We start from the raw sequence: 27,501 nt of genomic DNA on the forward strand, positions 1-27,501 counted from the left end.
TCCTAAGAAAACAAGGTATAATCCACCTGGATGTATAAAGTAGTTGTGCTAATGTATACGGTTTTACGAACACTTGTCAAAATTGCAAAATTGTTCTTAGGCATTCAGAGTTGTTTTACCCTTAGGTGTGAAGTGGTTAATATTACTAATGGTTCCATTCACTGTTTTCATGTAGTAATGCTGCTTTCTGCTTTTAGTTAGAAACAGGATGGAGGTTTAAGAAGAGGGCCGGTATTGACAACTTGTTCCAGCAACTTGCCCCTCTTTATGAGATTGTTATATTTACTGCAGAAACAGGCATGGTAAGTGTAAGCTCTGTCTAATCTCAACTGACTAAAACAGATTACAGAAGGAGCCAGCAGGTGTCTGTGCAAATATTATTTTTGTGGGTGCCCTGCCTAAAGAGCCAAATGTGGGGCAACATTCAGCCCGTGTGTACAGAAGCTGGCTGTTTGCCCAGTTTCTATCGGAGGGGCATGACCAAAAAAGGTCTGCCAATGGCTGAGACCGCTGACCGGTGTGTCCTGGCGAGGGAGCGGTCCCCCTGTCGGAACACAATAGCTCAGCGAGGAAGATCACTGTGCTAACATTGAAAACATTTTCATTTTGTCTTTTTGTTCAACACGCTGGGTTGAATAAAAAAACTGTGTTGGTTTGTACCAGGATTAAGGCTGCCCATACAATGTCAGATATTTTCTTTTTTTCCCTTCAGCATACAGGCTCAAAAAAAAAACGTATATCTATCTGTTTATACTATACAAAGAATGGACAAATCTTCAGCTGTGCCTGTTGTATTCAGACAGCCTCAGCAGGTGGCTGTCCAATACTCAAACAGTGGCTGCAGCTAATTGGATGTAGCTGCTGCTTGGCTGAAAATCTTCAATCTGCCTACTTCAATTTTTCAGTTGAAGGGTATTGGGCAAGACTGAGCCAACAAGGCCACCCACATTGTGAATTCTGGTTTGTTCTTTAGGAAATAGACAAAACTCTCAGTGTAAAGCCAACTTTAGATTCTACATGGGGGTTTTTCCTAAGGGCTCTTTCCCACCCTTCAGCATTGTGCGGAGTTGCAAATAAGATTGGACAGGTTGCATTTTATCGCAGCACATTGCAAGCTTCTGTAGAGTGTTGGAAGGAAGTCGAAATGGTGAAAATTGGGAGAGGGGGGTAAATATACTGCATTTCTAATTTTAGTTTAATCTCGGGAACATGCATGTTCCTAAAATGAAGCATCGCGCTGCTGTTTAGCAGGGGCATTGGGTGTTTTGAAGGCCTAAAATCACATGTCAATTCCTGTGCATTATCCACTGTGATGTGAATGAGCCCCAATTGCGGCGAGCTTTGTTTATTATTTTAGAGACTTGTCAAGATGCCCCTAAACAATATTTCTCTTACGTCCTCCGACAGTCGCCGCCTCTTCATATTCGTCACATATGGGGTATTAGACTTTGCTCCGAAGGAGTAGCTAGGCAACAGAATATGTTAACATTAAAGCTTTTAACATATCCCACCCTCAAGGGGTGGTCCCCTCAGTCAATACCCTCCTACTTCCTGCAACCATATCTCAGTTTTAATGTCTAGCTTGTCAGGAGTGGCTGGCTCTCTCTGTGCTGGGGCTTTGTGCCCCAGACTCTTTCTTCTTTTTTGATTTTTTGTTTGAGTTTTCTCTCTACCTTTACTTAGCTGTTCTTTTTGTCAGCGTTAGTTAGTTAGTTCTTCGGACGAAGAGGATCATGCGGGCTGGGTCTCGGGCTGATCCCCCTGGTCGCAGGTCGTGGGTCAGTGGCTTCCCAGCCTGCCATCGAGCGTTCAGCCAGGTAACGCTCCTGGCACAGTGAACGACCCATCCCTGTTCGGTGCAGGGATGATTGGTGAGGTGGCTACCTCACTGGACGCTGTGCGGTTTCTTAACCCCCATTCTGTGCGTCTTGTATGCGACTCTCCCTGCCTCATGTGCAGCGGCTTGTTCGCCTGTGCGGGTCCCCCACGCCACTGTGAGGTAAGTGTATTTATGTGGGGACCTGTCTGTCTGGGGGGGTGTCAGTCTGGGACTGTGTAACCTGCCTCTATTCACACTGTTTGTCTCCCTATCTCTCGGCTGCATGCTGTGGGCTGCAAGGGGGGGGGAGCTGTGTGACACTGTGTGTGTCAGCCTTGTCAGTGTGAGAAGCTGTGTGCTGTGGGGCATGTTTTGTAGCATGTTTGGGCATTATACAGCGATCGCTGCGGCGATCTGACATGTTTTTTTATATACAGACATGTGTGCATTACTGTACTGTGGAGCGGCGGTTTCGGCGCCAAACGGCGCCATTTTGCCTACACTCGCTCCGGCCGCATGTTCTACATGCATGGCAGCCATTTTCTTGTAGCCTCCCATAGGCTTTCATAGAGCGCCCTGGCAGCATCACTTCCTCTTCTCCAGGAACACCGATCGAGGCAGCAGCAGCGGCGAGGGTCTCCTCAGGTTATATCCTTCCTATCCATTGCCTGTATCAGTTTTATTGTCCCTGTGGGGGTCTCATTGTGCTTGTGTGTGGTGCGGTGGGCTGCGCTCGCCGCGCGTGTTAAAGGGGCAGTTAACCCTTTATTATCCGGCATTTGTTATAGGGGCAATGGATTCTCAGGAGGGCAAATTTCCTACCGCCTTGGTGGAAAGCCAGGGGACCGCTGTTTCCCCCCCAAGGGGGGATTTAGCCACTATTGTGGCTGGCCTTGCTGCTCAGGTGCAGATGCTGGTGGCTGCTCAATCTACTAAAAGACCCAGAGTTGCTCTTTCCTCTGATTCTGAGGGTGAAGGTGATGGGGTTGTTATGGCGGGGGCCTCCTTATCGGGGTCCCGCTCCTCCCTGGATCTAGTGGGGTCCGAGGTGGAGGCTGAAGTTGAAGGGGTTGATAATTCTCCCCCTGGCTCGCCTGAAGAGCTTGCAATCATGGATGAATTGATTGCTTCCATAAAACAAACGCTGCGTTTGCAGGATGAAGTGTGTCCCCCCGCTGCCTTGGCGGCTTATGGGACGCAGAGAAAACGCAGGGCGCCGCAGGTTTTTCCCTGCAATGATGATTTTCAGCGCGCTGTTAAGGAACAATGGCGCAATCTGCGCAAACCTTTTGCTGTACCAAGTAGGTTCAAGCTGCGTTATCCTTTCTCGCCTTCCACTGATGAAAGGTGGTGTGTGCCACCCCCAGTGGATCACGCAATTGCGGTTTTAAACAAATCCACTGCGATTCCTGCAGAGGATTCCCCTGTGTTCCGTGATGCCACGGATAGGAGATTGGAGTCTCTTGCCCGTCATACTTATTCTGTTACGGGTTCTATGCTTAAGGCTCTGTTTGCCTCTCTCATGGCGGCCCAGGCGGTCGCAAGTTGGACGCAGATGCTTAGGCGCGTCCTAGTGGCCGATTCGGCCTCGCCGGCGACCCTGGATATGGTGGATCAAATCCACCAGGGTGTCATGTATCTGTGTGATGCGGACTTGGACCTAGTCCCGTTGGCTGCACGTGTGCACAGCGTGGCGGTGTTGTCTCGCCGCCTGGTTTGGTTGAAATGTTGGTCGGTGGACCAGTCTTCACGTAAGACCTTAGCCAATCTGCCTTATGATGGGTCTCGCCTTTTTGGGGAGTCCTTGGATGTGTTGATTAAGGGGATCACCGGAGGTAAGAGCACTCTCTTACCCCATTTCCCCAAGGCTAAGGGGGCTTCTGGGAAGAAGCATGCTAATTTTCGGCCCCCTCAGGGGTCCTTTCGTGCCTTTCGGTCGCACTACAAGGGCAAACCGTTCAAAGGTCAAGGCTCTCAGAAGAAGCCCTGGTCTGGAAAACAGAAGTCCGGTCAATCCGGATCCGCAGCCCATAACAGTGCGGCCTGAAGGGGCGCCCTCACCCAGTTTTGGGGTGGGGGGGACGCTTGCTCGGTTTTCTTCAGCCCTGGTTGGCCCACGTGCGGGACAGATGGGTTCAGGAGATTTTTCGATCTGGTTACAAGATCGAGTTTCTCTCTCGGCCGGAGAGCAGATTTTTTCCCTCAAATCTTCAACTGTCTCCAGAGCGTTTACGGGACCTGCACCTGGCGGTGCGGGACCTGAGGGCTCAGGGAGTGGTAGTTCCGGTGCCTCATCGGGACAGATTTCGGGGGTTTTATTCCAATCTGTTCACCGTGCCCAGAAAGGAGGGCAAGGTTCGTCCAATTCTGGACTTGAAGGCTCTGAACCGCTCTGTGCGGGTTCGCAAATCCCAGGGAACTTGGTCGGAGGGGGAGTCTTCCCTTCCGATCAACATTCTGGAATTGCGTGCGATGAGTCTCTGTCTTCATCGCTGGACGGACCGGCTGCAGGGCTGCCCGGTTCGGGTGCAGACGGACAATGCCACGGCGGTGGCCTACATCAACCACCAAGGGGGCACCAGGAGTGCCCGAGCGGCTCGAGAAGTGGCCGACATTCTGTCTTGGGCCGAGACTCATGTCCCGGCGATGACGGCGGTTCACATTCCGGGGGTGGAGAACTGGCAGGCGGACTATCTGAGTCGCCAGACCCTGGATCAGGGGGAATGGTCTCTCCACCCGGCTGTCTTCCAGATGTGGACCTGTTCGCGTCTCGTCTCAACAACAAGGTGAGAAGGTTCGTGGCAAGGACGCGCGACCCTCGGGCAGACGCGTCGGACGCGTTAGTGGCCCCGTGGCATCAGTACAGGCTGATGTACGCGTTTCCACCGATTCAGTTGCTGTCCAGGTTCCTTCGCAGGTTACACTCGGAACGCAGCACGGTGATTCTTGTGGCACCGGACTGGCCTCGCCGGTCCTGGTACGCAGACCTCGTGAATCTGGCGGTCTGCCTCTTCGAGACGATCTCCTGTCTCAAGGACCGATATACCATCCTGCTTTACAGTCGCTGGCTTTGACGGCCTGGCTGTTGAGACCGAGGTCCTGAAGGAGAGGGGTCTCTCCCCAGAGGTCGTTCATACTTTGATCAACGCGAGGAAGTCTTCCTCGGGGAAGGTTTATTACCGTACTTGGAAGGCCTATTTTGCCTGGTGTGAGTCCAGGGGGTTTTCACCCCGCACGTACTCGGTTTCCTGAGTGCTGTCCTTCCTTCAAACGGGTGTCGATCAGCGTTTGGCGCTGGCTACGATAAAGGGTCAGGTGTCTGCGCTGGCCGTTCTGTTTCAACGTCCCGTGGCTTCCAACTCCTTGGTTGGCACTTTTGTTCAGGGTGTGCGGCATCTGGTTCCTCCTAGGAGGGATCCTTTGCCCCCTTGGGACTTGAATCTCGTTCTGTCTGTGTTGCAACGTGCTCCTTTTGACCAGATCAGAGAGATCTCGTTGTCTATGTTGTCCAATAAGGTCGCCTTTTTGGTGGCGATCACTTCGGCTCGCAGAGTGTCGGAGCTGGCAGCTTTGTCCTGCAAGTCTCCGTATCTGGTTGTTCATTTGGATAAGGTGGTCTTGCGACCTAATCCTTCTTTTCTTCCGAAACGAGTTTCGGAATTCCATCTTAATGAGGATATTGTCTTGCCTTCGCTGTGCGCGAAGCCTAAAGGCCCGTACACACGTACCGATGGTCGGCTTACAAATGTTCCTCTTTTCTCCCCGGGATGTCGGTGTCTGCTGAAAAGTGCAAAGACAGCACAAGGACAGCACAAGAATTTTGTCCGCCGACTGCAGAAGTGATGTCATGTAATGGTTAACTTTCCCTGTGTTTTCTATTTTCTGAGCATGCCCAGTCTTGCAAATCTGCGGTCTGTCGGCCGAATTGTGTACTGACAGGCGAACAATCGTCCGTTCTGGTGTCGGCATACAAATATTTTCATGTTTGCACGAAAGACTTTTGTCCGCGGATTGTGCGCAGACATCTGTCGGAGGCACCATACTAACACGCGTACAATCGGCAGATCCTTCGTCCACCGACGTTTGTATGCCGACGATCGGTACGTGTGTACGGGCCTTAAACATCCAAAGGAGGTGAGATTACATTTCTCTATCGCTCATTGACAGACGTAGTCTTCTTGATTCTCAAGAGCTGGGTTATGTTGTCTCCGCAGGAGTAGGACTAGGCAGAAAGACAAAACGTTCTGGCTCCACCTTAGGGGCAGTCCCTGAGGGTATATCCTCCCTCTCTCTGCTACAGGGAATCAGTTTTTTTCTGTCTAGTCAGGAGTAAGGACCTAAGCTCCTTGCTGGGATCTTTTTGGTCCTGGCAAGATTTTTTCTTTAGAAGAAATATTTTTTAGGTAGTTTTTTCTCCAGTGTTTTTCCTGTGAGATCTTCAAGCAAAAAACGCCGGACTGGGCGACACTAGTGGTCACCCCAGCCGGCCTACGAGCGCGCGCAGACCATTGCATTGCGCTTGGTCGGCCGCGACACATTCAAGTAAGTATGCGGGGCCGGGCGACGGGCTGGATGTTGAGATCCAGTGGTCACCCCGGTTTCTGCCTACGAGCGCGTGCAGACCAGAGCTCCGCGCTGGGTCGGCCGCGACGGAGTCCCAGTGGAGGGACTGACCTTGCGAGTTAAAAGTCTCGCTTGGACGCCAGGAACCTGAGAGTCGAGGCGTCCGGAGTGGTCCACAAACCCCCACCCCGGTGGAGAGGGTATTGTGAAGAGAGGGTGCCTGTCGGTTCGGTATGGTGAGTAAACGTTCCCTTTTTTCTTTCCTCGTTATGAGGCAGTATGAATTATGGGCCCCTCCATACATGGTCAGTATATATCTGACACTAAAAGTCCCCCTTGTAAATACAGTATGTGTTTGTGGGAAGTGGACTTGGTTTGAGAGCTAACACTCTACCCAGCAGACTGTAGCATTACAGCAGACATAGGAGGTATAATCCTACCTTATTTGTAGTGTATCTCCTGTAGATCTATCAATCGCCACTCAGCAGAGATGCAGGTGGATGTGCTGGGAAAAACGATTTCGGCGGTCCGCCGCCATTTTGCCGTAGACCAGGTGCATGCATGTCCTCAGGTCACGCCGGCCGCCATGTTTTTGGAGTCTAATGTCTCCTATATGGGGGCGGCCATGTTTCATGAGCCCAGCTACCTCGTGGAGAGCTGGGAACGCCGGAAGGCGTACACAGGGGGCGGAGCCACGTCCTTCTACCCGGGAAAAAGCAACAGCTCCTTCCAGTCTGTAAAGACAGACGCTGACTGCAGTTGGTTGGAAACTTCACTGCATCGGTTGGTGAGCCTTGGGGGTCCCTCTCTCTCTCTGTGGGATCGAGAAGCAGGTACTCTGAGGGGCGCTATTGTGCTAGGGGGAGACACATAAAAGAAAAAAAAAAAAAAAAAATTTAAAAAAAAAAAAAAGTTTTTTTGTGTTTTCTGGCAAAGGTGTCCTGAATTATCATGGACCCTGCCACTCATGTATCTCCTCCGGATCCCCTCGAGGGGTCTGCGGGATCCTCCAGCACCCCACTGACGATTAAATCATTGTCCGCTATTATGGAAGCTTGTGTCCCGGGTGGAAGTGGCTTGTCAGGGACAGGGCGCAAGTAAGCGACCCCCGCCTAACCCCTTATTATCTGAAACCTCGGATTCAGACTCTGAGCCTATTTCTGCAGTTGCAGGTACTTCATCTGGTATTGGTGTCTCGTGTACTGTCTTTTCAGACAGTGAGGAGGATGTTTCGGCATCAGCCATAGCCAGAGAGGAAGCGTTGGTAAACGCACTCATGGTATCTGTTCAAGAGACCTTAAGATTACAGGGTATTCCGTCAGAAATAGCTGAAACTGAAATCCCTTTTGGGACTAAAAACGCATCTAGTGGCGAAGGTTTTTTCCATTGCCCAAATGTTTTGGCAATCCAATCAAAGAAGAATGGAGTCTGCCAAAACGCATTTCTACTATTTCTAAACGCATTAACAGGCGTTATCCGTTTGAGGAAACCCTCATTAAGAAATGGACAGAACCACCTGTGGTGGATTCACCAATTGCTAGATTGAATAAAGCCACGGTTATTCCTCTAGAAGACGCTCCGTCTTTTAAAGATCCAGTGGATCGCTAGATAGAAGCTATGTCTCGCACCATGTTTACCTTGATTGGATCAGCTTTCAGACCAATAATTGCTATTGGTCTGGTTTCGCAGGCTGTAACTGTATGGACCAAGTGGTTACGCCGGGACCTAGAAGAGGTCCCTCAGGCGGTATCAGATTTGTTGGAACAGATGATACAGGGGTTACAGTTTGTGTGTGATGCGGCGTTAGACGCCACTTCATTATTGGCGCGAGCATCTGTCTCAGCGGTGGTTCTCAAGCGTACACTGGGGCTAAAAGGTTGGTTAGCCGACCAAGGTTCCAAAAAAGCATTGGCTAATTTCCCCTTTTTAGGAGAGCGTCTATTTGGAGCCAACTTAGATGAGATCATTAAGGATCTCACGGGTGGAAAGAGCACCTTTTTACCGCAAAATTTTAAAGGTAAAGGAACTCGTCAAAGACGAGGGCCTTCTTTTTCTGCTCACAAGAGGTTTTTTTCGTCCCGCGGGTGAAAAAATTAAGTCCTCCAAAGCTCCTGCAGGAGGCGTCAGGGGTCGTTGGTCGGGCAAGCAAAAGCCCGCCCCCTCTAGACCTGAAGATAAACCGTCCAAAGCCTGAAGGTGCGCCCCCCCACCCATAACTGGGGTGGGGGGACGTCTTCGCCGGTTCCCGGATCCATGGCTTTCCAGAATCCCGGACAGATGGGTTTGCGAAGTCATAAGGTCAGGGTACAAGATCGAGCTTCGATCTCTCCCACCGGCGCGATTCTTCCCTTCCAATAGCCGACTATCCCCGGATCGTTTAGACGATCTGTGGAGAGCAGTCACAGTTTTACTACAACAAGGAGTGGTAGTCCACGTTCCTTGGACAGAACGCTTTCAGGGGTTTTTATTCAAACCTATTTACAATACCCAGGAAAGAGGGCAAAGTGCGTCCAATTCTGGACTTAAGGGCACTCAATTCTTTTGTCTACATAAGAAGATTCAGAATGGAGTCCATTCGCACAGTAGCAGCCTTTCTGCATCCAGGGGATGTCCTAGCGTCCATAGACATCTAGGACGCATATCTTCACATTCCCATTTTCGCAGGACATCAGCGGTTTCTACGTTTTTCCGTAGAAGAGAACCACTATCAGTTTGTGGCGTTACCTCTCGGTCTCGCCACGGCTCCGCGGGTCTTCACGAAGGTGTTGGCCCCAATGTTGGCACTTCTGCGCCAAAGAGGCATATCGATTCTAGGTTACCTAGACGATCTTCTGCTTCATGCAGAGTCTCCTCAGACCTTGCTACAAAACATAGAAATTACTATGATTTCTTTACAGGAATTCGGGTGGCTGGTGAACCAGCAAAAGTCATTTTTGGTTCCCACCCAGAGGCTCGAATATCTGGGTCTAATTCTAGACACAGTCAGGACAAGAGTTTTTTCTTCCGGTAGGGAAACTCCGAAAGATTCAATCAGCAGTCCACCAACAGCTGGTCTTCCCTTCGGACTTGCATGAGGGGTCTGGGGTTGATGGTGGCTTCCTTCGAAGCAGTCCCATTTGCCCAGTCCCATACCCGAATTCTTCAGCAAGAGATTCCTCTCAGATGGAATCGGAATCCGGAATCCCTGGACAATCAGATCCGATTGAGCAAACAGACCAGAGAGTCTCTGGTCTGGTGGCTTCGGTCTCCGATGCTCAGCCAGGGAAAGTCATTTCTGCCAATATATTGGACGACAGTGACCACGGATGCCAGTCTATCCGGATGGGGAGGAATTCTCGGTCAGTTATCTGTCCAGGGACTTTGGTCCCCGGAAGAATCCAGGTTACCGATAAATGTATTGGAACTGAGAGCGATCAGACTTTGTCTGATTCACTGGACCGAGCAGCTCCAGGGCAGCCCGGTTCGGATCCAGTCGGACAACGCCACGGCCGTGGCTTATGTCAATCACCAGGGGGGCACCAAGAGTGTCCGAGCGGCCAAAGAAGTGGCTTGCATTCTTCGCTGGGCGGAACGATTTGTTCCAGCAATCTCTGCGGTGTTCATTCCGGGGGTGGAGAATTGGCAGGCAGATTATCTCAGCCGTCAGACTCTGGATCAGGGGGAATGGTCCCTCCATCCAGACGTTTTCCACCAGTTGTGCCTACGATGGGGCACCCCGGATATGGATCTGTTGGCATCTCGATTCAACAGGAAAGTTCAGAGATTCGTGGCTCGCTCCCGCGATCCTCTAGCAGAAACCGCAGACGCACTGATCGCCCCGTGGGGGCAATACCAGCTAATGTATGCCTTCCCTCCTCTTGGGTTACTGCCAAGACTTCTTCGCAAGATAGAGGAGGAAGGAATTCCAGTAATCCTGGCAGCTCCGGACTGGCCTCGTCGAGCTTGTTACGCCGACTTGGTCAGACTGATGGCGGACGTCCCGTGGACACTTCCTCTCAGGGAGGATCTACTGTCTCAGGGACCGATCTTCCATCCTGCTTTACGATCGCTGGTTTTAAACGGCCTGGTTATTGAGACCCAGGTGCTGAAGGACAAGGGATTGTCAGCTTCAGTTATTCCTACTCTAGTTAAAACAAGGAAAGCGACTTCCAGAAAGATTATCATCGTACATGGAAGTCTTATATTGTGTGATGTGAATCCCTTGGGTTCCATCTACATCTTTATTCGGAAGTCCGAATATTGGCTTTCTGCAACAGGGAGTTGAGCAGAAGCTGGCCTTGAGTGTTATCAAGGGTCTGGTTTCAGCATTTGCTATCTTCTTTCAGAAGCTTTTGTCTACTCATTCCTTGGTGCGGAATTTCATCCAGGGGGTGCGACACCTGGCTCTGCCAGTGCACGCGCCGTTACCATCCTGGGATCTTAATTTGGTGCGGTCGGTTCTTCAGACACCTCCCTTTGAAAATATCAGGGAGATTCCCTTGCTTACTTTATCCCAGAAGGTGGTCTTCTTGGTGGCTATCACTTCTGCACGCAGGGTGTCAGAACTGGCTGCATTATCCTGTTGTTCCCCAGATCTGGTGGTTCATAGGGATAAGGTTGTTCTTCATCCGAATCCATCCTTCCTTCTAAGGTGGTTTCAAAGTTTCATTGAATAAGGACAGTGTATTGTCCTTCCTATGTCCTTAGCCCAATCATCCTCGAGAATTTGCATGGCATTCCTTGGATGTAGTTCGGGCGATCAGGATATACTTGAATACTACGGATTCAATTTGTAAGACGGATTCACTGTTTGTGATCACGGATGGCCCTAAGAAGGGGTTGCCTGTTCTGCTGCGACCATCTTTAGATGGATCAGACAGACGGTGGTATAGGCTTATTTTATCTAAGGGTCGGGATCCCCCGTTCCCTGTTAAGGCGCATTCTACTCGGGCGCTTAGAGTTTCCTGGACCTTCCGCCATCAGGCGTCAGTGGTTCAGGTTTTCAAGGCGACTGTTTAGTAGTCGGTTCATACCTTTACAATATTGTATAAGGTTTATGTGATGGCATCGTCAGATGCCTCTTCTGGCTGCAAGGTTCCTGCAGGCCACTGTTTGAGGAGACTGTTGGTCTACCTCGAGGATTTGTGGGGTAGGTCTCATCTGTTTACTCGATGAGTCCTTTGATACTTCTGGTTGGCTCCGGTTGGGCCTTCTAGATTGGATTTTGATTCTGTCAATCCCACCCCTCATTTTGTGGCACTGCTTCTGGATGTCCCAGCTCTTGAGAATCAAGAAGACTACGTCTGTCAATGAGCTTAAGAGAAAAATTGATTTTTGTAAGATCTTACCGTAAAATCCTTTTCTCTTAAGCTCATTGACAGACGTAGTACCCGCCCCTCTATCATTGAGTTGGGTTGGGTTAAATTCTCTGTACTGCTTTAAAACAGAACTGTAGCAGAGAGAGGGAGGATATACCCTCAGGGACTGCCCCTAAGGTGGAGCCAGAACGTTTTGTCTTTCTGCCTAGTCCTACTCCTGCGGAGACAACATAACCCAGCTCTTGAGAATCAAGAAGACTACGTCTGTCAATGAGCTTAAGAGAAAAGAATTTAACGGTAAGATCTTACAAAAATCCATTTTCTCTGGATGTTGTTCGGGCGGTAAGGGTTTACCTTAAATCGACGGAGTCTTTTCGAAAGACGGACTCCTTGTTTGTTCTTCCAGAGGGTCCTCGGAAGGGCATGGCGGCGTCGGCCTCTACCATCGCCAAATGGATCAGGCAGACCATTGAACAGGCCTATGCTTTGCAGGGGAAGGTTCCCCCTGTGCCTGTGAAGGCGCACTCTACTAGATCTCTGAGTACGTCTTGGGCCTGTCGTCATGGGGCTTCTGTAGCCCAGGTGTGTAAGGCGGCGACTTGGTCGACCGTGCACACTTTCACAAAATTCTACAAAGTAGATGTTCAGGCATCTGCGGATGCTTCCTTTGGCCGCAAGGTTCTTAGTGCGGCGTTGCCCTAGGGTCCCTTGTGGGGACCACTGGCTGTTGGGATAAGTTTTTTATTCCCTGGTTATTTGTCTTTTCCTGGGTTGTTGCTCCTGTTGAGCACCTGTTTTTTCCTGTTGCCCAGCTGGGTTCCTTCCTTTGGTAAGGTTCCTTTCTTTGATGCGGAGACTGCGTTGCCTTTTCGGCGAGGATGCGTTTCCCACCCCTCATGTTTGCACTGCTTTGGGACGTCCCCATATGTGACGAATATGAAGAGGCGGCGACTGTCGAGGACGTAAGAGAAAACGGAATTTTTGTAAAATCTTACCTGTAAAATTCCTTTCTCTGAGTCCTCCGACAGTCGCCGCCCCCGCCCCTCTTTTGGGGTTTGGTTGTATACTCTACTGCTATTCCACTAAAACTGAGATATGGTTGCAGGAAGTAGGAGGGTATTGACTGAGGGGACCACCCCTTGAGGGTGGGATATGTTAAAAGCTTTAATGTTAACATATTCTGTTGCCTAGCTACTCCTTCGGAGCAAAGTCTAATACCCCATATGTGACGAATATGAAGAGGCGGCGACTGTCGGAGGACTCAGAGAAAGGAATTTTACAGGTAAGATTTTACAAAAATTTTGTTTTCTCCTTTGTTATTTGACAGACAGAGCTCCTGATCTTCTTAACCATTGGGTTATACTGCCCCCTACAGGAGCAGGACACTAGGCAGAAAAGAAGTCTGGCTACGCCTATAGGCAGTCTCAGGGGGCATACTCCCCCTCTCTGCTATAATATATTCAGGTTTTTTTTTTTTCTGCCTAGTCAGGAGTAAGGACCTAGTTCCTTGCTGAGAACTCTGGTCCTGGTAATTTTTTTCTGTTTAGATTTTTTTTTTCTCCTTTTTTTTTTTTTTTCTCCTTTTTTTTTTTTTCTCCTTTTTTTTTTTTTTCTCCTGTGAGATCTACAATTCACTGCTGGACTGGGCAATGGGCTTGATAGTCTAGATCCAGTGGTCACCCCAGTCCGGCCAGCGAGCGCGCGCAGATCTCATCTCCGCGCTAGGTCAGCTGCGACATAGCCCCACACGTCTGTGTCTCAGGCCCGAGTCGTAGCATTCCTCCTGGCCGACGGCCCCCCATTTCGATGGCGAGGGGTTCTGTCTGGAGCGGTGCCCGCCTGGCTCCTATTGTGGTGATAAGTTGCTCCCCCCTGGGCGGTTTTGTGGTGGACATGGGCCCCTCCATGGGACAGTCAGACCCCTGGGTTCCCCTCCTTGCCGTCAGGCACCCCTCTCATCTGGCCCCTCCCCCCCTCAACTCATGCTGGGGCTGTGTGGGTGGCCTGGTCCTTGGGTGGGGGCAGGGCGCTATGCTGGCAATGGGGGGGGGGGAGGGGGAGCGTCGCCGGCGACCGGATGTTTGGCTGTGCAGGGGGTGGGGGTTATACCTCGTGGGGGCTCCTACCAGGGCCCCCATCCTGCCTGGACATGTCATTGAGGCCTAGGAATCCCTCCTGGGTCGCTGGGAGCCTTGTGGTGCCGAGGAGGGCCGGCATTTTGTTGTATCCTTGTGCTGCAATGCACGGCGGCCATGGTTATGTAGCTCAGTGGCCATTTTGCGGTTTGTCATAGAAAACAGTGGCGGCCATGTCTGTGGAGCCTTCTGAGTGGCGGTGGGCGCCCCTCATCCCCTGGTGCTGATTCCTGGATCCTTCATTTCCTGATCGTCATTGGTGCAGTGCAGATTCTCCTGGTGACTGCGGTGCCTGGTTTCTGCGGGGTGGTGAGTCTGGTGGGGTCCTCTCCCTCTCTGCTGAGAATCGATTGATGCTCTGTGATTGGGTAGTGCTGCCAGAGCGGTAGGGGTTGTCCCTTAGCAGTGTTTTACATTTTTTTTGTGGGGTCCCCCTGGTGACTCATGGATTCTTTGGAGCACATCTCCCTACCTGATCCCCTCCCTGAGACTGTGGGACCCTCCGGGTCCCCACCATCCATCGATACGCTTACGGCAGGCCTGGAGTCCTTTGTGTTCTGGATGGAGGTGGCTTTTGGGCGACGGGCTGGCAAAAGGCGCCCCCTGCCTCATCTGTCTCATCAGAGCCTGAATCTGATTCAGCTGCCACGGACGTGGGTCACCCTGCTGGGTCTGCGACCACGCGCCCTGAATCTTCAGATAGTGAGGAGAATTCCTCCACTTCAACTGCACACGAAAAGGCGCTGGTGGACACACTGATTGTATCTGTGCGTGAGACCTTAAAGATGAAGAATGCAGCTGCGACGGAGGCGCAGGTTCCCTTTGGCACTCACAAGCCATCCAGAGTGGCAAAGGTGTTTCTTTTACCCTCCTATTTTGACAGATTTGTAGCTAAAGAGTGGAGAAGACCAAAGCGTCCCCTTTTGGGGTGCCTAAGGATGGTGCGTTTGTCTGAATCGGTAAATCCAACGCTGTTAAAAGCTAAGAAATCTACTTCTAGGAAGATCTACCATCGTACGTGGAAGACGTACATCGCGTGGTGCGAGTCTCTTGGGGTTCATCCTTGCTCCTTCTCGGTGGCTCAGATCTTGACCTTCCTTCAGAAATTGGCCTCGAGTACCATCAAGGACCAGGTGTTGACATTGGCCAACAATGGTCTTCTTCCAACAACCCTTGGCCCCACACTCCCTGGTGCGTACCTTTCTTCAGAGTGTTTGACATTTGGTTCCTCCAGTGCGGTCTCTGTTGCCCCCTTGGGACCTCAATTTGATGCTTTCGGTCCTCTAGAAGCCTCCCTTTGAGAATGTTCGGGAGATTCCCTTGCTTACGCTGTCTCAAAGGGTGGCTTTTTTTGGTGGCTATTACCTCTGCGTGCAGGGTGTCAGAACTGGTGGCGTTATCCTGTCGTTCACCTTAATTGGTAATTCAGAGATAAGGTGGTTCTTCGCCCCTGTCTGACATTCCTTCCAAAGGTTGTCTCTGATTTCCATTTGAATGAAGACATTGTGTTGCCTTCCCTGTGTCCCTGGCCAAAACATCCTAAGGAAATTGCCTTGCATGCCTTGGATGGGGTTTGGGCAATTAGGGTGTACCTGGAAGCTATGGAGTCTTTTAAGAAGTCAGATTCACTATTTGTGCTTACGGGTGGGCCTCGGAAAGGGTTGTACGTTTCCTCTGCGACCATTTCTAGATGGATTAGACAGATGGTGATTCAGGTCTATTCCATCAGGGGTCAGGTTCCTCCTTTCCCTGTCAAGGTGCATTCTACTTGGGCGCTCAGTGCCCGATGCACACTTTCACAAAGTTCTTTAAAGTGGATGTGTTGGCATCTTCTTCTGACACTGCTTGTAACAAAACGAAATACCTATAGCCGAGAATGGGAGTATACCCCCTGGGACTGCCCATAGGCGTAGCCAGACTTTTTTTCTGCCTAGTGTCCTACTCCTGTAGGGGGCAGTATAACCCAATGGTTAAGAAGATCATGAGCTGTGTCTGTCAATGTACATCAGAGAAATGGATTATACGGTAAGTTAAAAATCCAATTTTTGCAACATATTTCTTCGTTAATGCTCTGTCTGCTTTGCTTGGATTCCTTTCCTGTAAGTAATGTAATTAAAACATATGGTGCTTCTTCTGCAGACTGCATTCCCTCTCATTGACAGTATGGACCCTCATGGTTTTATATCGTATCGACTGTTCCGCGATGCAACACGTTACACAGAAGGCCATCATGTTAAAGTAAGACATTGTAACTAGTAAAGGTGTCTATACGAAGGATCAATACTGCAGAGGTCAAGTAATTTACTTTTAGTTACTGGCCTGTATAACAGATGAAATGTACTGCCAGAGTGTAGTTGTACAATGCTACTTTTTTTTTTTTTTTTTTTTGTGAAAGGTTAGGAATTTTGGCTCCGCTATTTAGATTTTGTTAAAGATTAGCCCAACCAACCACAGGATATGTAGTGCCATTAATTCATTTTTCAAAACAAGAGTTGTCCAATCAATGGTCCTGAGGTAAGATGTTACCCATAACCATATTGTTTTAGCTGTCAAAGCTAGAAAGCTTATTTATTTTTATATATATATATCAGTTCTGATGAAGACAAAGGCTATTTAAAGTATAACTAAAGGGGAACTGCTGTTCATTTTGGAAAGGGTAAAGGTGATTTTACTGTCAGTTTTTTTTTTTTGTTCATCCTATTAGGGAGATTTCCCTAATTTCCTGTCCTCTAGACTAAATGGGAACTAAAAGAGAGTATCTTTCCAATTTGAGGGACATTTCTGCATCCATCTTGCTAGTGTGGATGGGAAAATCCATTCACATTTGGGGTTTTGGGACTCAGCTAGAATCGCGTTTCTGCTATTGATCTAAAATCGCACTTCAATGGCAAATTGTATGTTAAGGTACCATTTATGTTCAATGGCTCCCAAAACGTGGTGCGGTTTTGCTGCGACTATGGCTACAAACTGCAACGCGCAAAGCTTGTTGCCCAAAAAGGCGACAAGCTTAATGCGTTGCAGTTTGCTGCATCTGCCATGCAATGTATAACAGCAAAACCGTACCACATTTAGGTGCCATTGAAAATGAATGACCCTTGAACACTTGCAGGCATGATTCAACTACTCTTAGGTAGCAGCTTTTTCTTAAACCTGAATGGTCGTTTCAGGCTACCCTTCCCTGTTTAAGCTTATCAAGTGAAGTGTGGGAGGCACTCTCTCTGCCTTATTTTAAAGATGGGGTGAGGGGCACTTATCCCCAGATGAGCCTTGGCCAGCAGAATCTTTAGTGGCCCACCAAGGGATAAAAGGCATAGTGTATACAGCATGAAGCTATAGTAATAGTGTGTTGCTATACCTGCAGAGTATATGACTAATTCCATTTTTTTTAAATGATAATGTTATGTATTGACACAGTCTTTGACGTAGTCCTCTATAGGGCAATGTGGAGAGCAGTGATTATGATGATGCAGAAAATGTGGGAACCCACAACAGCTGGTTTGGTTAGTGTACCTTAAAGTGTTACTAAACCCAGGACCCTGTATTCACTATATCTGGTCTCCCGCAGTACACAGAACATGGAAATGCAATAGTTTTTGAAAATATAAACAGCTAAATACCTTTTCTAATCAAAAGTATATGGCAGTCTTGTGACATCTATCAGTTTCCGGATGAGCACTGGATAAAGCTTGTAGGGGGGAGTTTTCCTTATCCTCTGACTGTCCTATGAGCCTGAATCCCCTAACCCTCTGTCTGGTCAGTGTTGATTGGCCCTCTGCTGACCACCTGCACCGAAAAAAAAAAAAAAAAAAACCCTCTCTTGCAATTGCACACCAAACTGAGCATGCGCAGAGTGCCTCTTAGGGCTCTACTATCAGCAGATGGATTGGGGACAGTAAAAAAAAAAAAAGGGGGGGGGATTGGGGGTTGTCGTCCTGTCAGAACACAATAGCTCAGCGGGGGAGATTGCGGTACGAACATCGGATTGTTAGTACAGGATCACCTCCCGAGTGCCTCCATCCCCCCCCCCCCCCCCCCCCCGTTTGCCTGGTGGGTTTAATGAAAATATACTTGGTGTGTACCAGGCTTTACACTTTGCTCTTTACAGATATCTTTGTTGGTTACAGCTAAATTTTTAGTCTGTTTACATCCTGGTGTAGATAATCTGTATTTCTGTTATCTCATTTCTCTTCACTTAGATGTTCTGTGTAATGTTGTATATTTGTATCTAGGACATCTCCTGTCTGAACAGAGACCCGGCACGTGTTGTGATTGTGGACTGTAACAGAGCAGCTTTTAAACTGCAGCCCTACAATGGCCTGGCCATAAAGAAATGGGATGGCAGCTCGGAGGACCGAGGGCTCTACGATCTTACTGCTTTCCTGAAGAGTGAGTATCTCAAGGCTAAGGGGTTAAAGTAAAACTAAAGGCAAAACTTCTTTTTTTTTATTATTATTATTTTGGATAGAGTGGAGATGGATTAGAACATCAGTCATTTTTTATTGCTGTCTATGCCTCCATTAGGGAGATTCATCCTCTCAATTTGTCCTGTTTACCATTATCATAGAAAGTAAAAGAAAATCCCAAATTTTGGGTTGTCCCCAGAAAGGCAATAGAGGAAAATCTTCCAATGGGGACACTAGTTCTGGTAACCTGGGGGTCCCCAAGGAATTCCCTTAATTTGCAGGAATTTCCTCTCGGCTCCTGCTTGGCTATGGGACAGGAGGTGCAGGCAAATCTCTGCAATGGGCTACCGATGGGGAGAAAAACAAATCTGACGGGTTATAACCCTTCCTTACTCTATCCAAAATGGAAAAAAAAAAACGTTTTGCCTATAGTTCTGCTTTAGTCTGTACCAGTGAATGATAAATGTGCTGTGCCTAATATGAGGCATTTATTGGGGGGCCACAGACAGGCCGCTTTCCTGCTGATTACATTTGGTGGTGAGACTGCTGCCACTCGTTAGGTTAGTTACCGTTAGGTTGAATATAACAAGACCTTGTTTTTGAATAAAGTGGTAGAACTTCTACTGTGGGGTTTTTATAGGTCCAGTGCACAGCATTTATATGTCAATATACTGTACATGTCATTCACTGGATAGCTGCCTCAAAGTTTTATTTGGACTTTTAACAGACATTCAGGCACCATACTAGTTGTAGCGGCTGCACTTTCCCTCTTGTGAATCAATCACTCTCCTGCACTTCCAAGCCTTAAGGAGGATTCGGTTACCACTGAATTACATTGAATTTCCATGAATAGTAAAAGATCCATCATTTACACACAACAACCTTAACGATTTGTATTGGCACTCTCGTTTATTCTTCACCTCAAGTTTTTGCCCAGGGTTCCTCAGTGAGTAGAAGGAATCCCTGGTTTGGGAGCAGTCCTAAAGAATGTATAAATGCAGCATTTTATATTCCCGATATGTGCCTGCTGTACTATGTATTTGTGTGAAAAAGTCTCCTGTCTTCTTTGCATTGTTTCCTTTGTGTGAAATCTCTGGTGTTTCTGCCAGACCCTCCTGCTTTCCTAATAAAAACTGACAACACTAGATATGAGAGAACAGCATGGTCCATTTTCTGGCTGTTCTGGGAACTCCGTCTGCTCTCCTCCAATGATCGGACTTCTGCTGACACCAAACCCCCATAGCCATTTACTGGGAACATCAGTGTCCTGCTGTTTCTGCTCCCCCAGCTCTTATGCAGCTGAGAACCGAGGGACTGTGATTACGTATAAAAAAAAATATATATGTACAGCTTTTGTTTCCCTTTTTTTATATCTATACACAAATGTTTTGCCTTTCATTTCTATTTTAAACTGAGTGTGTTATTTTACAAGGTGAGGGTTTTATATTAACTCTAACAAACCTACAGCTCTTTACATCAACTGGACCTAATAGGTTCCTCAGATCCAGCACCACCCCTGACCTAACCTTTCTCTGGCTTCAGGCTTTGTTAAGGAAATTATCCTCCCAAGTGTACAGAAGAAAGCACGATTATTGTTTCCATGGCCCAGCTCCATTGTGACGCCCCCCAGCTTCAGAGCACAGTGAGGGCTTGTTATACAGCTGCTATACTGCTTCCATCAGTGTAATTACTAATGAGCAATGAGAAGTCACTTCTATAGAGCATTATGTCTTTATTAGAGAAGATAGGTAAAATTGAGTGTGCCACAAAAAGTTTTGCAATCTTTCAACTAAATTTCACCTAATCTCTACCAAGAACAGGAACATGATATACTCTGAGGATTTTTATCTGTAAGTTTTTTGTTATTTCTGTTCATACAAACCAAGCTGTGTTACTGTTAATAGCCACATAAGGTAACATTTGTATTAGATGTTCTGAATTGCAGTGTCTTTTTATGTTCCTTTCTTACAGCTGTTGCAATGAGCGGTGTCAGTGATGTCCGTAGTGTCCTAGAAAATTACTCTTTGGAGGAGGATCCTTTAGACGCTTTTAAACGCAGACAGACTCAGTTGGAGCAGGTAACTGAAAAACTATAGGTATTCAATTCCTGTTTTACAAATGCAATGCAAAGGGTTGCCTTTTTGTATAATAACCTTGGCATAAGACCTCATCCTATTTACTAAAATGTAATTGGAGCCTGTGCGCTCCTCAAAATCCCTGTCACCCACCAGCCAAAAACTAAATACAGTAAACCCCCCTCCATTGCGGGGGTTACGTTCCGGACCCAGCCGCGAAAAGTGAAAATCCGCTAAATGGAAAAACCCTATTAAAATGCATTGTAGGCATGTTTTTTTTTTACTGTCACTGTACGTGTAAAAGCATTTTAAGGTCTTTAAACACACTTTTAAAACAATAGAAACTCATTTAAACACATAAAAGATACTGACTGACATATCAAGAGCTATGGAAAACACAAAAATATTTCATTTTTAATGATTTATATGATTTATATAGTAAAATAACATTACAAAAAAACGCAATATACCGGGACCGCAAAAACTGAACCGCGATGGAGCGAGGGTTTACTGTATATCTAAAATAAACAACCTTTTATTATATTTTACACAGAACTCGGGCTCAATCTAGGCAGGAGCCTTGGATATGGTGGATTCCAGCGGGTATGGCTGCACTCTTTATGCTGCTGCAGTAAACCAGCAGGATAGAGCAATTGGTCAAAGCTATGTACCCACCTGTCACTTCATAAGAAAGGACGTTGGGGTCTACATCCAGATCAGACAGTGCAAATGGGGCGGTTTTTCTGATATGTCAATCCTTACCAATGTCAATCAGAGGGTCAGGGGAGCAAAATCTGCTACAGTGCATCCGGAAAGTATTCACAGCGCTTACTTTTTCCACATTTTTGTTATGTTGGAGCCTTATTCCAAAATAGATTAAATTAAATTTTTTTTCCTCCAAAATTCTACAGACATTACCCCATAAAGACAACGTGAAAGAATTTGTTTGAAATATCTGCAAATGTATTAAAAATAAAAAAAAATGAAAAAAAAATCCTATGTACAGAAGTATTCACAGCCTTTTCTCAATACTTTGTTGAAGCACCTTTGGCGCCAATTACAGCCTCAAGTCTTTTTGAGTATGATGCTACAAGCTTGGCACACACATTTTTGGGCAATTTCTCACATTCTTCTTTGCAGAACCTTTCAAGCTCCCTCAGGTTGGATGGGGAGCGTCAGTGCACAGCCATTTTCAGATCTCTCCAGAGATGTTCAGTCGGGTTCAATTCTGGGCTCTGGATGGGGCACTCAACAACATTCCCAGAGTTGTCCACTTGGCTGTGTGCTTAGCCTCTTTGTCCTGTTGAAAGATGTACCTTCGCCCCAGTCTGAGGTCCAGAGCGCTCTGGAGCAGATTTTTTTTTATCAAGGATGTCTCTGTACATTGCTGCATTCATCTTTCCCTTGATCCTGACTAGTCTCCCAGTTCCTGCCATCGAAAAACATCCCCACAACATGACGCTGTCACCACCGTAGGGGTGGCATTGGCCAGGTGATGAGCAGTGTATGTGAAGGGTGTGAAAAAGTGCGCTGATGAGAAATTGTTTGTGAAGCTGCAACCTTAGATCCAAAATAAGGAATAATGGGATGAAGTAAATAAAGCGGGTGCGCTAAACATATGTGAGGAGGTTCTACTAAAATAGAACAAACTGCAAAGGTTAAATCAAAAACCAATGGGCATGTGCTGTATTAAGTGAGGTATATATCTCCTAAATAGGATAATATGACCACAGTGCAAAAAAACACAACAATGTGAATAACAAAGTCTGATTAAGACAACCAATATCCATGATACATATAAACCAAAGCGTACCAAACTATAAACGGTACAGCTGTGCAAAAGGTGCAAAGTCCAAGTAAAAGTGTCCGTGACCAAAAAAACAAACAGAACATGTTCCAAGTGATAGTCCCAAGACAACTGGAAGTGCTTGATATCCCACCACCAATGTGGATTAGCTTCTTACCAGAGTTGAAAATAAAAAGGTCATATGTGTAACCAGATCCAAATTGGGAAATCGCATGCTGGGAAGAGGGAAAAGAAAATGTCTTCCCGCACCTTCCTTATCAGGGAGGGGGGGAGGGTAAGCCTCTTACCGGATAAATGAACTGTGAGGACTTAAGATATTTCCTGGCTGGAAGTGGGTTCCCTCCTATCATCCAGATATGAAGATGAACCGGTACCCCTGGCAAGTCTATGGCTGTTACTGATCCTCGTAGTGTAACATATAGGACAAAAGCAGCTAATAGTGCATTATCCTCAGACCAATTTATTAGGTAAAATAGAGTACACTTACATTAGCATCAAGTATAAGACACCATGGATGGCTTCCGACAGGTTCCTATAGTCCGCAGCCGCCTGCAGTGCAGACCGCGGCGATGTGTGGGACGATGCGGCGCCTCCTCTCTGACACGTTTCCTCCCAATACGGGCATCAACTGAGATAGGAGATGGCTCCCATCGTCACTTCCGCACTTGTGTGCAATGGTAAAAGTACTTCCGGTGTCTGCATAGGATGTCCCGACTGAGATTTCACAAACAGAGATGAGCAGTGCCTAGTTTCCTCCAGACATGATGCTTGCCATTCAGGCCAAAGAGTTGCATTTTTTATCAGACTAGAGAATTTTGTTTCTCATGGTCTGAGAGTCCTTCAGGTGGCTTTTGGCAAACTCCGGGCAGGCTGTCGTGTGCCTTTTTACTGAGGAGTGGCTTCCATCTGGCCATTTTACCATACAGGCCAGATTGTTGGAGTGCTGCAGAGATGGTTGTTGTTCTTAAGGAAGGGTCTCCTCTCTCCACAGAGAAAGGCTGGAGCTCTGTCAGTGACCATGGGGTTCTTGGTCCCCTCCCTGACTAAGGTCCTTCTCCTCCCGATAGCTTAGTTTGGCTGGGCGGCTCACTCTAGGAAGAGTCCTGGTGGTTCCAAACTTCTTCTATTTACAGATGATGGAGGCCACTGTGCTCATTGGGACCTTCAATGCTGCAGAAATATTTCTGTACCATTCCCCAGATCTGTGCCTCGACACAATACTGTGTCTGAGGTCTACAGACAATTCCTTGGACTTCATGGTTTGGTTTGTGCCCTGACATGCACTGTTGACTGTGGGACCTTTTATATAGACAGTTGTGTGGCTTTCAAAATCATGTCCAATCAACTGAATTTACCACAGGTGGACTCCAATCAAGTTGTAGAAACATCTCAAGCATGATCAGTGGATACATGATGCATCTGAGCTTAATTTTGAGTGTCATGGCAAAGGCTGTGAATACTTTTTTACATGTGATTTTTTTTCGGTTTTTTATTTTTAATACATTTTCAAAGATTTCAAACAAACTTCTTTCACGTTGTTATTATGGGGTATTGTTTGTAGAATTTTGAGGAAAATAATACATTTCCATTTTGGAATAGGGCTGTATCATAACAAAATTTGGAAAAAAAAGTGAAGCACTGTGAATACTTTACGGATGTCCTGTATGTTGTCCAGGTCCCCAGTCTGTCTTAAGTGGAGAAAATACTTGACTCAGGTGATCTGGAGTAGCACATTGAAAATACAGGCACTGCGTCAGATTTCCATCCATGCCTGCTCTGCACCTTGATTGTGCCAATGGACATTTACAAAATCACCCTTTTAAGTGTGAGAAGGTAGATATATGTGTATGTGTGTGTGTGTGTATATATATATATATATATATATATATATATATATATATATATATATATATATATAACATGTATGTGTGTGTGTATATACACATACACAGACGCTTTCTGTGTTTTACAAGGAACAGCTTTGCTTTCTGTTCCGGTTGTAACACCTCTCCAGAAACTGAGAGCCAGAATGATATCCCTACAAAGCAGTGGCTACACGGGGGTTTAACTGAGCCGAATACTTGGGTAGGAGAAATTGCCGCCTACACAGGGCGTTACTCGAGCCAGGCCAGGTAGGAGAGGGGGGATTGGGGTTGCACACTATAAATGGCATACCCCTAAACCCTACGCTGCCTGAAACGCACCCCTAAACCCTACACTCTGCCTGGAGCGCACCCCTAAACCCTACACTCTGCATGTAGCGCACCTCCAATGCAACTGGCCCTTTAAGGGCAACCAAACCGCGCAAGCATCCCGCAATGAAATGGAGTTTGACACCCCTGTTCTACATTGTAAATAACTGCATTATTCTAATGTTTTCTACTTCTTCATCTTCCATTCCCAGGAGGAGCAGCAAAGACTTGCAGAGTTGTCACAGCTCAGTAAGAGGCAGAATATTTCTTTGGGATCAATCACCAGCCGGTTTTGGCCTCGCTCCAAACAGCAATGACCTCTTTGCCATCCCCAGCATTCCCCTGCTTAGCAGCATGAAGACTGACAACTGTGACCAGCCCCACACACCTTGTATATATAGTGAGAGGGGACATAGTCAACTTCACGCTGGATATGTGTTTGTGTTAATATATTAATAAAACTTTTCTTTTTGTAGACTTATTCTGGGAATCCTTTCTACACCACATCCAGTAATAGGTGTCCTTTGCACACATTTAGGTCCATTCACACGAGCGTTTAGCCACAGTGCAAATTCCAGTGGCAAGAATATACTTGTTTCTGTGGCTAGAATTGACAGCTGCATGTTCAAAGCTGTGGCCGCTGAGCCCGTACATTGCAATGACAAGCTGTTGGCGGCTGCAGCTATTCCTGACTGTTCACAGAGCCAGCGTTTGCCTGTGGTGTTGATAGCTGGATGCACTTTTGGGATGCAGTAGATTCTTGCCGTTGGTGTTCGCAGCATGGCTAAACGCATGTGTGAATGGAGGCCTGCGCTAAGCACTTGTGCACAGAATACTCAACCATTTACCACATGCTCATACCTAAAATTTTGGAACATTTGGGATGTAGGGTTTTTGGTGGTCCAATTTTTTTTTTTTTTTTTTTTTTTTAGGCAACATATTTTCTATGATTTTTTTAGGGCTGAAACAACTATTCGATTTTGAAAATAGTTGTCAGCTATTTTCATAAACGGTTAGTTGGTCAGACATTTAGTCGGCCTGCATACGGAATGCATTATTTGTTTACATATCAGGAAATACAGTGCAGCACACATACAGCTCAGTACACCATCCATACATGTCAGAAGACACAGTGCAACACACATACAGCTCAGTACACCATTCATACATGTCAGACGACACAGTGTAACACACATACAGCTCAGTACACCATCCATACATGTCAGAAGACACAGTGCAGCACACATACAGCTCAGTACACCATCCATACATGTCAGAAAACAGTGCAGCACACATACAGCTCAGTACACCATCCATACATGGCAGACGACACAGTGTAACACACATACAGCTCAGTACACCATCCATACATGTCAGAAGTCACAGTGCAGCACACATACAGCGCAGTACACCATCCATACATGTCAGAAGACACAGTGCAACACACATACAGCTCAGTACACCGTCATACATGTCAGAAGACACAGTGCAGCACACATACAGCTCAGTACACCATTCATACATGTCAGAAGACACAGTGCAGCACACATACAGCTCAGTACACCATTCATACATGTCAGAAGACACAGTGCAGCACACATACAGCTCAGTACACCATCCATACATGTCAGAAGACACAGACCTTGGTCAGGTAAGCCAAGGGTCGGTCAGTTTGGTTTGGGCGGCCCAGTCCACCTCTTTCTGGAGGGATGCCCTCACCCGTCTTAGGGGTGGGGGGGACATCTGCATTGCTTTCAGGAACCCTGGTTGTCGAGCATTCGGGACAGGTGGGTTCACAAGCTGATTAGTTCAGGGTACAAGATCGAGTTTTGATCTCGCCCCACAGACAGGTTCTTCCTGTCCAATCTCCAGCTGACTCCCGATCCTCTTAGAGATCTCATGGGGGCGGTGCAAGATCTGCTCGCCTAAGGAGTCATTGTGCCCGTGCCTTCACGGGACGTTTTCGTGTTTTTTTTTTTTTTTATTCCAACCTGTTCAGTGCGTCCGATTCTGGACTTGACGTCTCTGAACCGCTTTGTGCGGGTGCACAAGTTCCGGATGGAATCCGTCAGGTAGGTAGTGGTGCCAGACTTCCTGGCCTCCATCGACTTGAAGGATGCCTATCTACGAGGGTCATCAGAGCTATCTCCGCTTTGCGGTGGCAGGGGAGCATTAACTGTTTGGTCTTGCTTCGGCTTCCAGGGTTTTCACCAATGTTTTGGCTCCGGTGCTGGCTTTACTGCGTTTAAAGGGGATTGCGGTCCTCAGTTATCTGGACGACCTCCGGTTAAGATCGAGCTTATGTGCCATTTTGACAAGCGATCTGGCCGTGACTCTTCAGACACTCCAGGAGTTCAGGTGGACCATCAATTTTCAGCAGTCGGCACTGACTCCTTCAGTTCGTCTTCAGTACCTGAGGATGGTCCTGGACTTGGCTCAGGCAGGAGTTTTTCCTTCCGGAGGACAAACTCCGGACCCTGCAGGACGAGATCGGGTCCCTCGAGGCCAACGATCTCTCCTCCTTGCGGACCTGTATGCGGTCTCTGGGTCTGATGGTTTCAACTTTTGAAGCCATCCCGTTTGCTCAACTTCACATAAGGACTCTGCAAGCGGAGATCCTGGCCATGTGGGACAGAACGCCTCAGTCTTTGGACAGGAGGTTTTCTCTGAGCCACCAAGTGCGGTCAGATCTTTTGTGGTGGCTCCGGTCGCCAACCCTGACACAGGGCAAGTCCTTCCAGCCTCTGCTGTGGACGCTGCTCACCACAGATGCCAGCCTGTCGGGCTGGGGAGGAGTTTCTGGGCACGCTCTGTGCCCAGGGGACTTGGTAGGCAGAGAAGGTTTCCTTGCCAATAAACGTTTTGGAGCTCCGAGCAATCAAGTTTTGTCTGTTCCGTTGGTCATCTCGACTTCAGGGGTGTCCAGTTCGGGTACAGATGGACAACGCCACGACTGTGGCTTATATCAATCCCCAAGGGGGCACCAAGCGTACCCGGGTGGCCAAGGAAGTGGCAGAGATCCTGTCTTGGGCCGAATCGCACGTTCCGGCGATTTCGGCTGTTCACATTCCGGGTGTGGAGAACTGGCAGGCGGACTATCTGAGTCGCCAGACCTTGGACCAGGAAGAATGGTCCCTGTATCCGGGGGTGTTTTCACCTCCTGTGTCCCCGGTGGGGGACTCCGGACGTGGATCTGTTTGCGTCCCGTCT

General features: G+C 47.7%; 1 protein-coding gene across 1 annotated transcript in view; it reads left to right on the forward strand.

The window, feature by feature from the left end:
• TIMM50 (translocase of inner mitochondrial membrane 50) overlaps nucleotides 1–24,772 on the forward strand; it is a 74,655-nt gene extending 49,883 nt beyond the window's left edge. Inside the window, exons 7-11 of the mRNA XM_082262505.1 lie at nucleotides 198–302; nucleotides 15,954–16,052; nucleotides 18,044–18,200; nucleotides 20,189–20,295; nucleotides 24,504–24,772. Coding sequence (XP_082118631.1) covers nucleotides 198–302; nucleotides 15,954–16,052; nucleotides 18,044–18,200; nucleotides 20,189–20,295; nucleotides 24,504–24,608 — 573 coding nt within the window. The 3' untranslated portion in view covers nucleotides 24,609–24,772. The remainder of the gene's footprint in view (nucleotides 1–197; nucleotides 303–15,953; nucleotides 16,053–18,043; nucleotides 18,201–20,188; nucleotides 20,296–24,503) is intronic.
• Nucleotides 24,773–27,501: the final 2,729 nt, after the last annotated feature.

This window comes from Pelophylax lessonae (assembly GCF_965119305.1).
Source record: "Pelophylax lessonae genome assembly, chromosome: 7".
In the NCBI taxonomy this organism is placed as follows: Eukaryota; Metazoa; Chordata; class Amphibia; order Anura; family Ranidae; genus Pelophylax; species Pelophylax lessonae.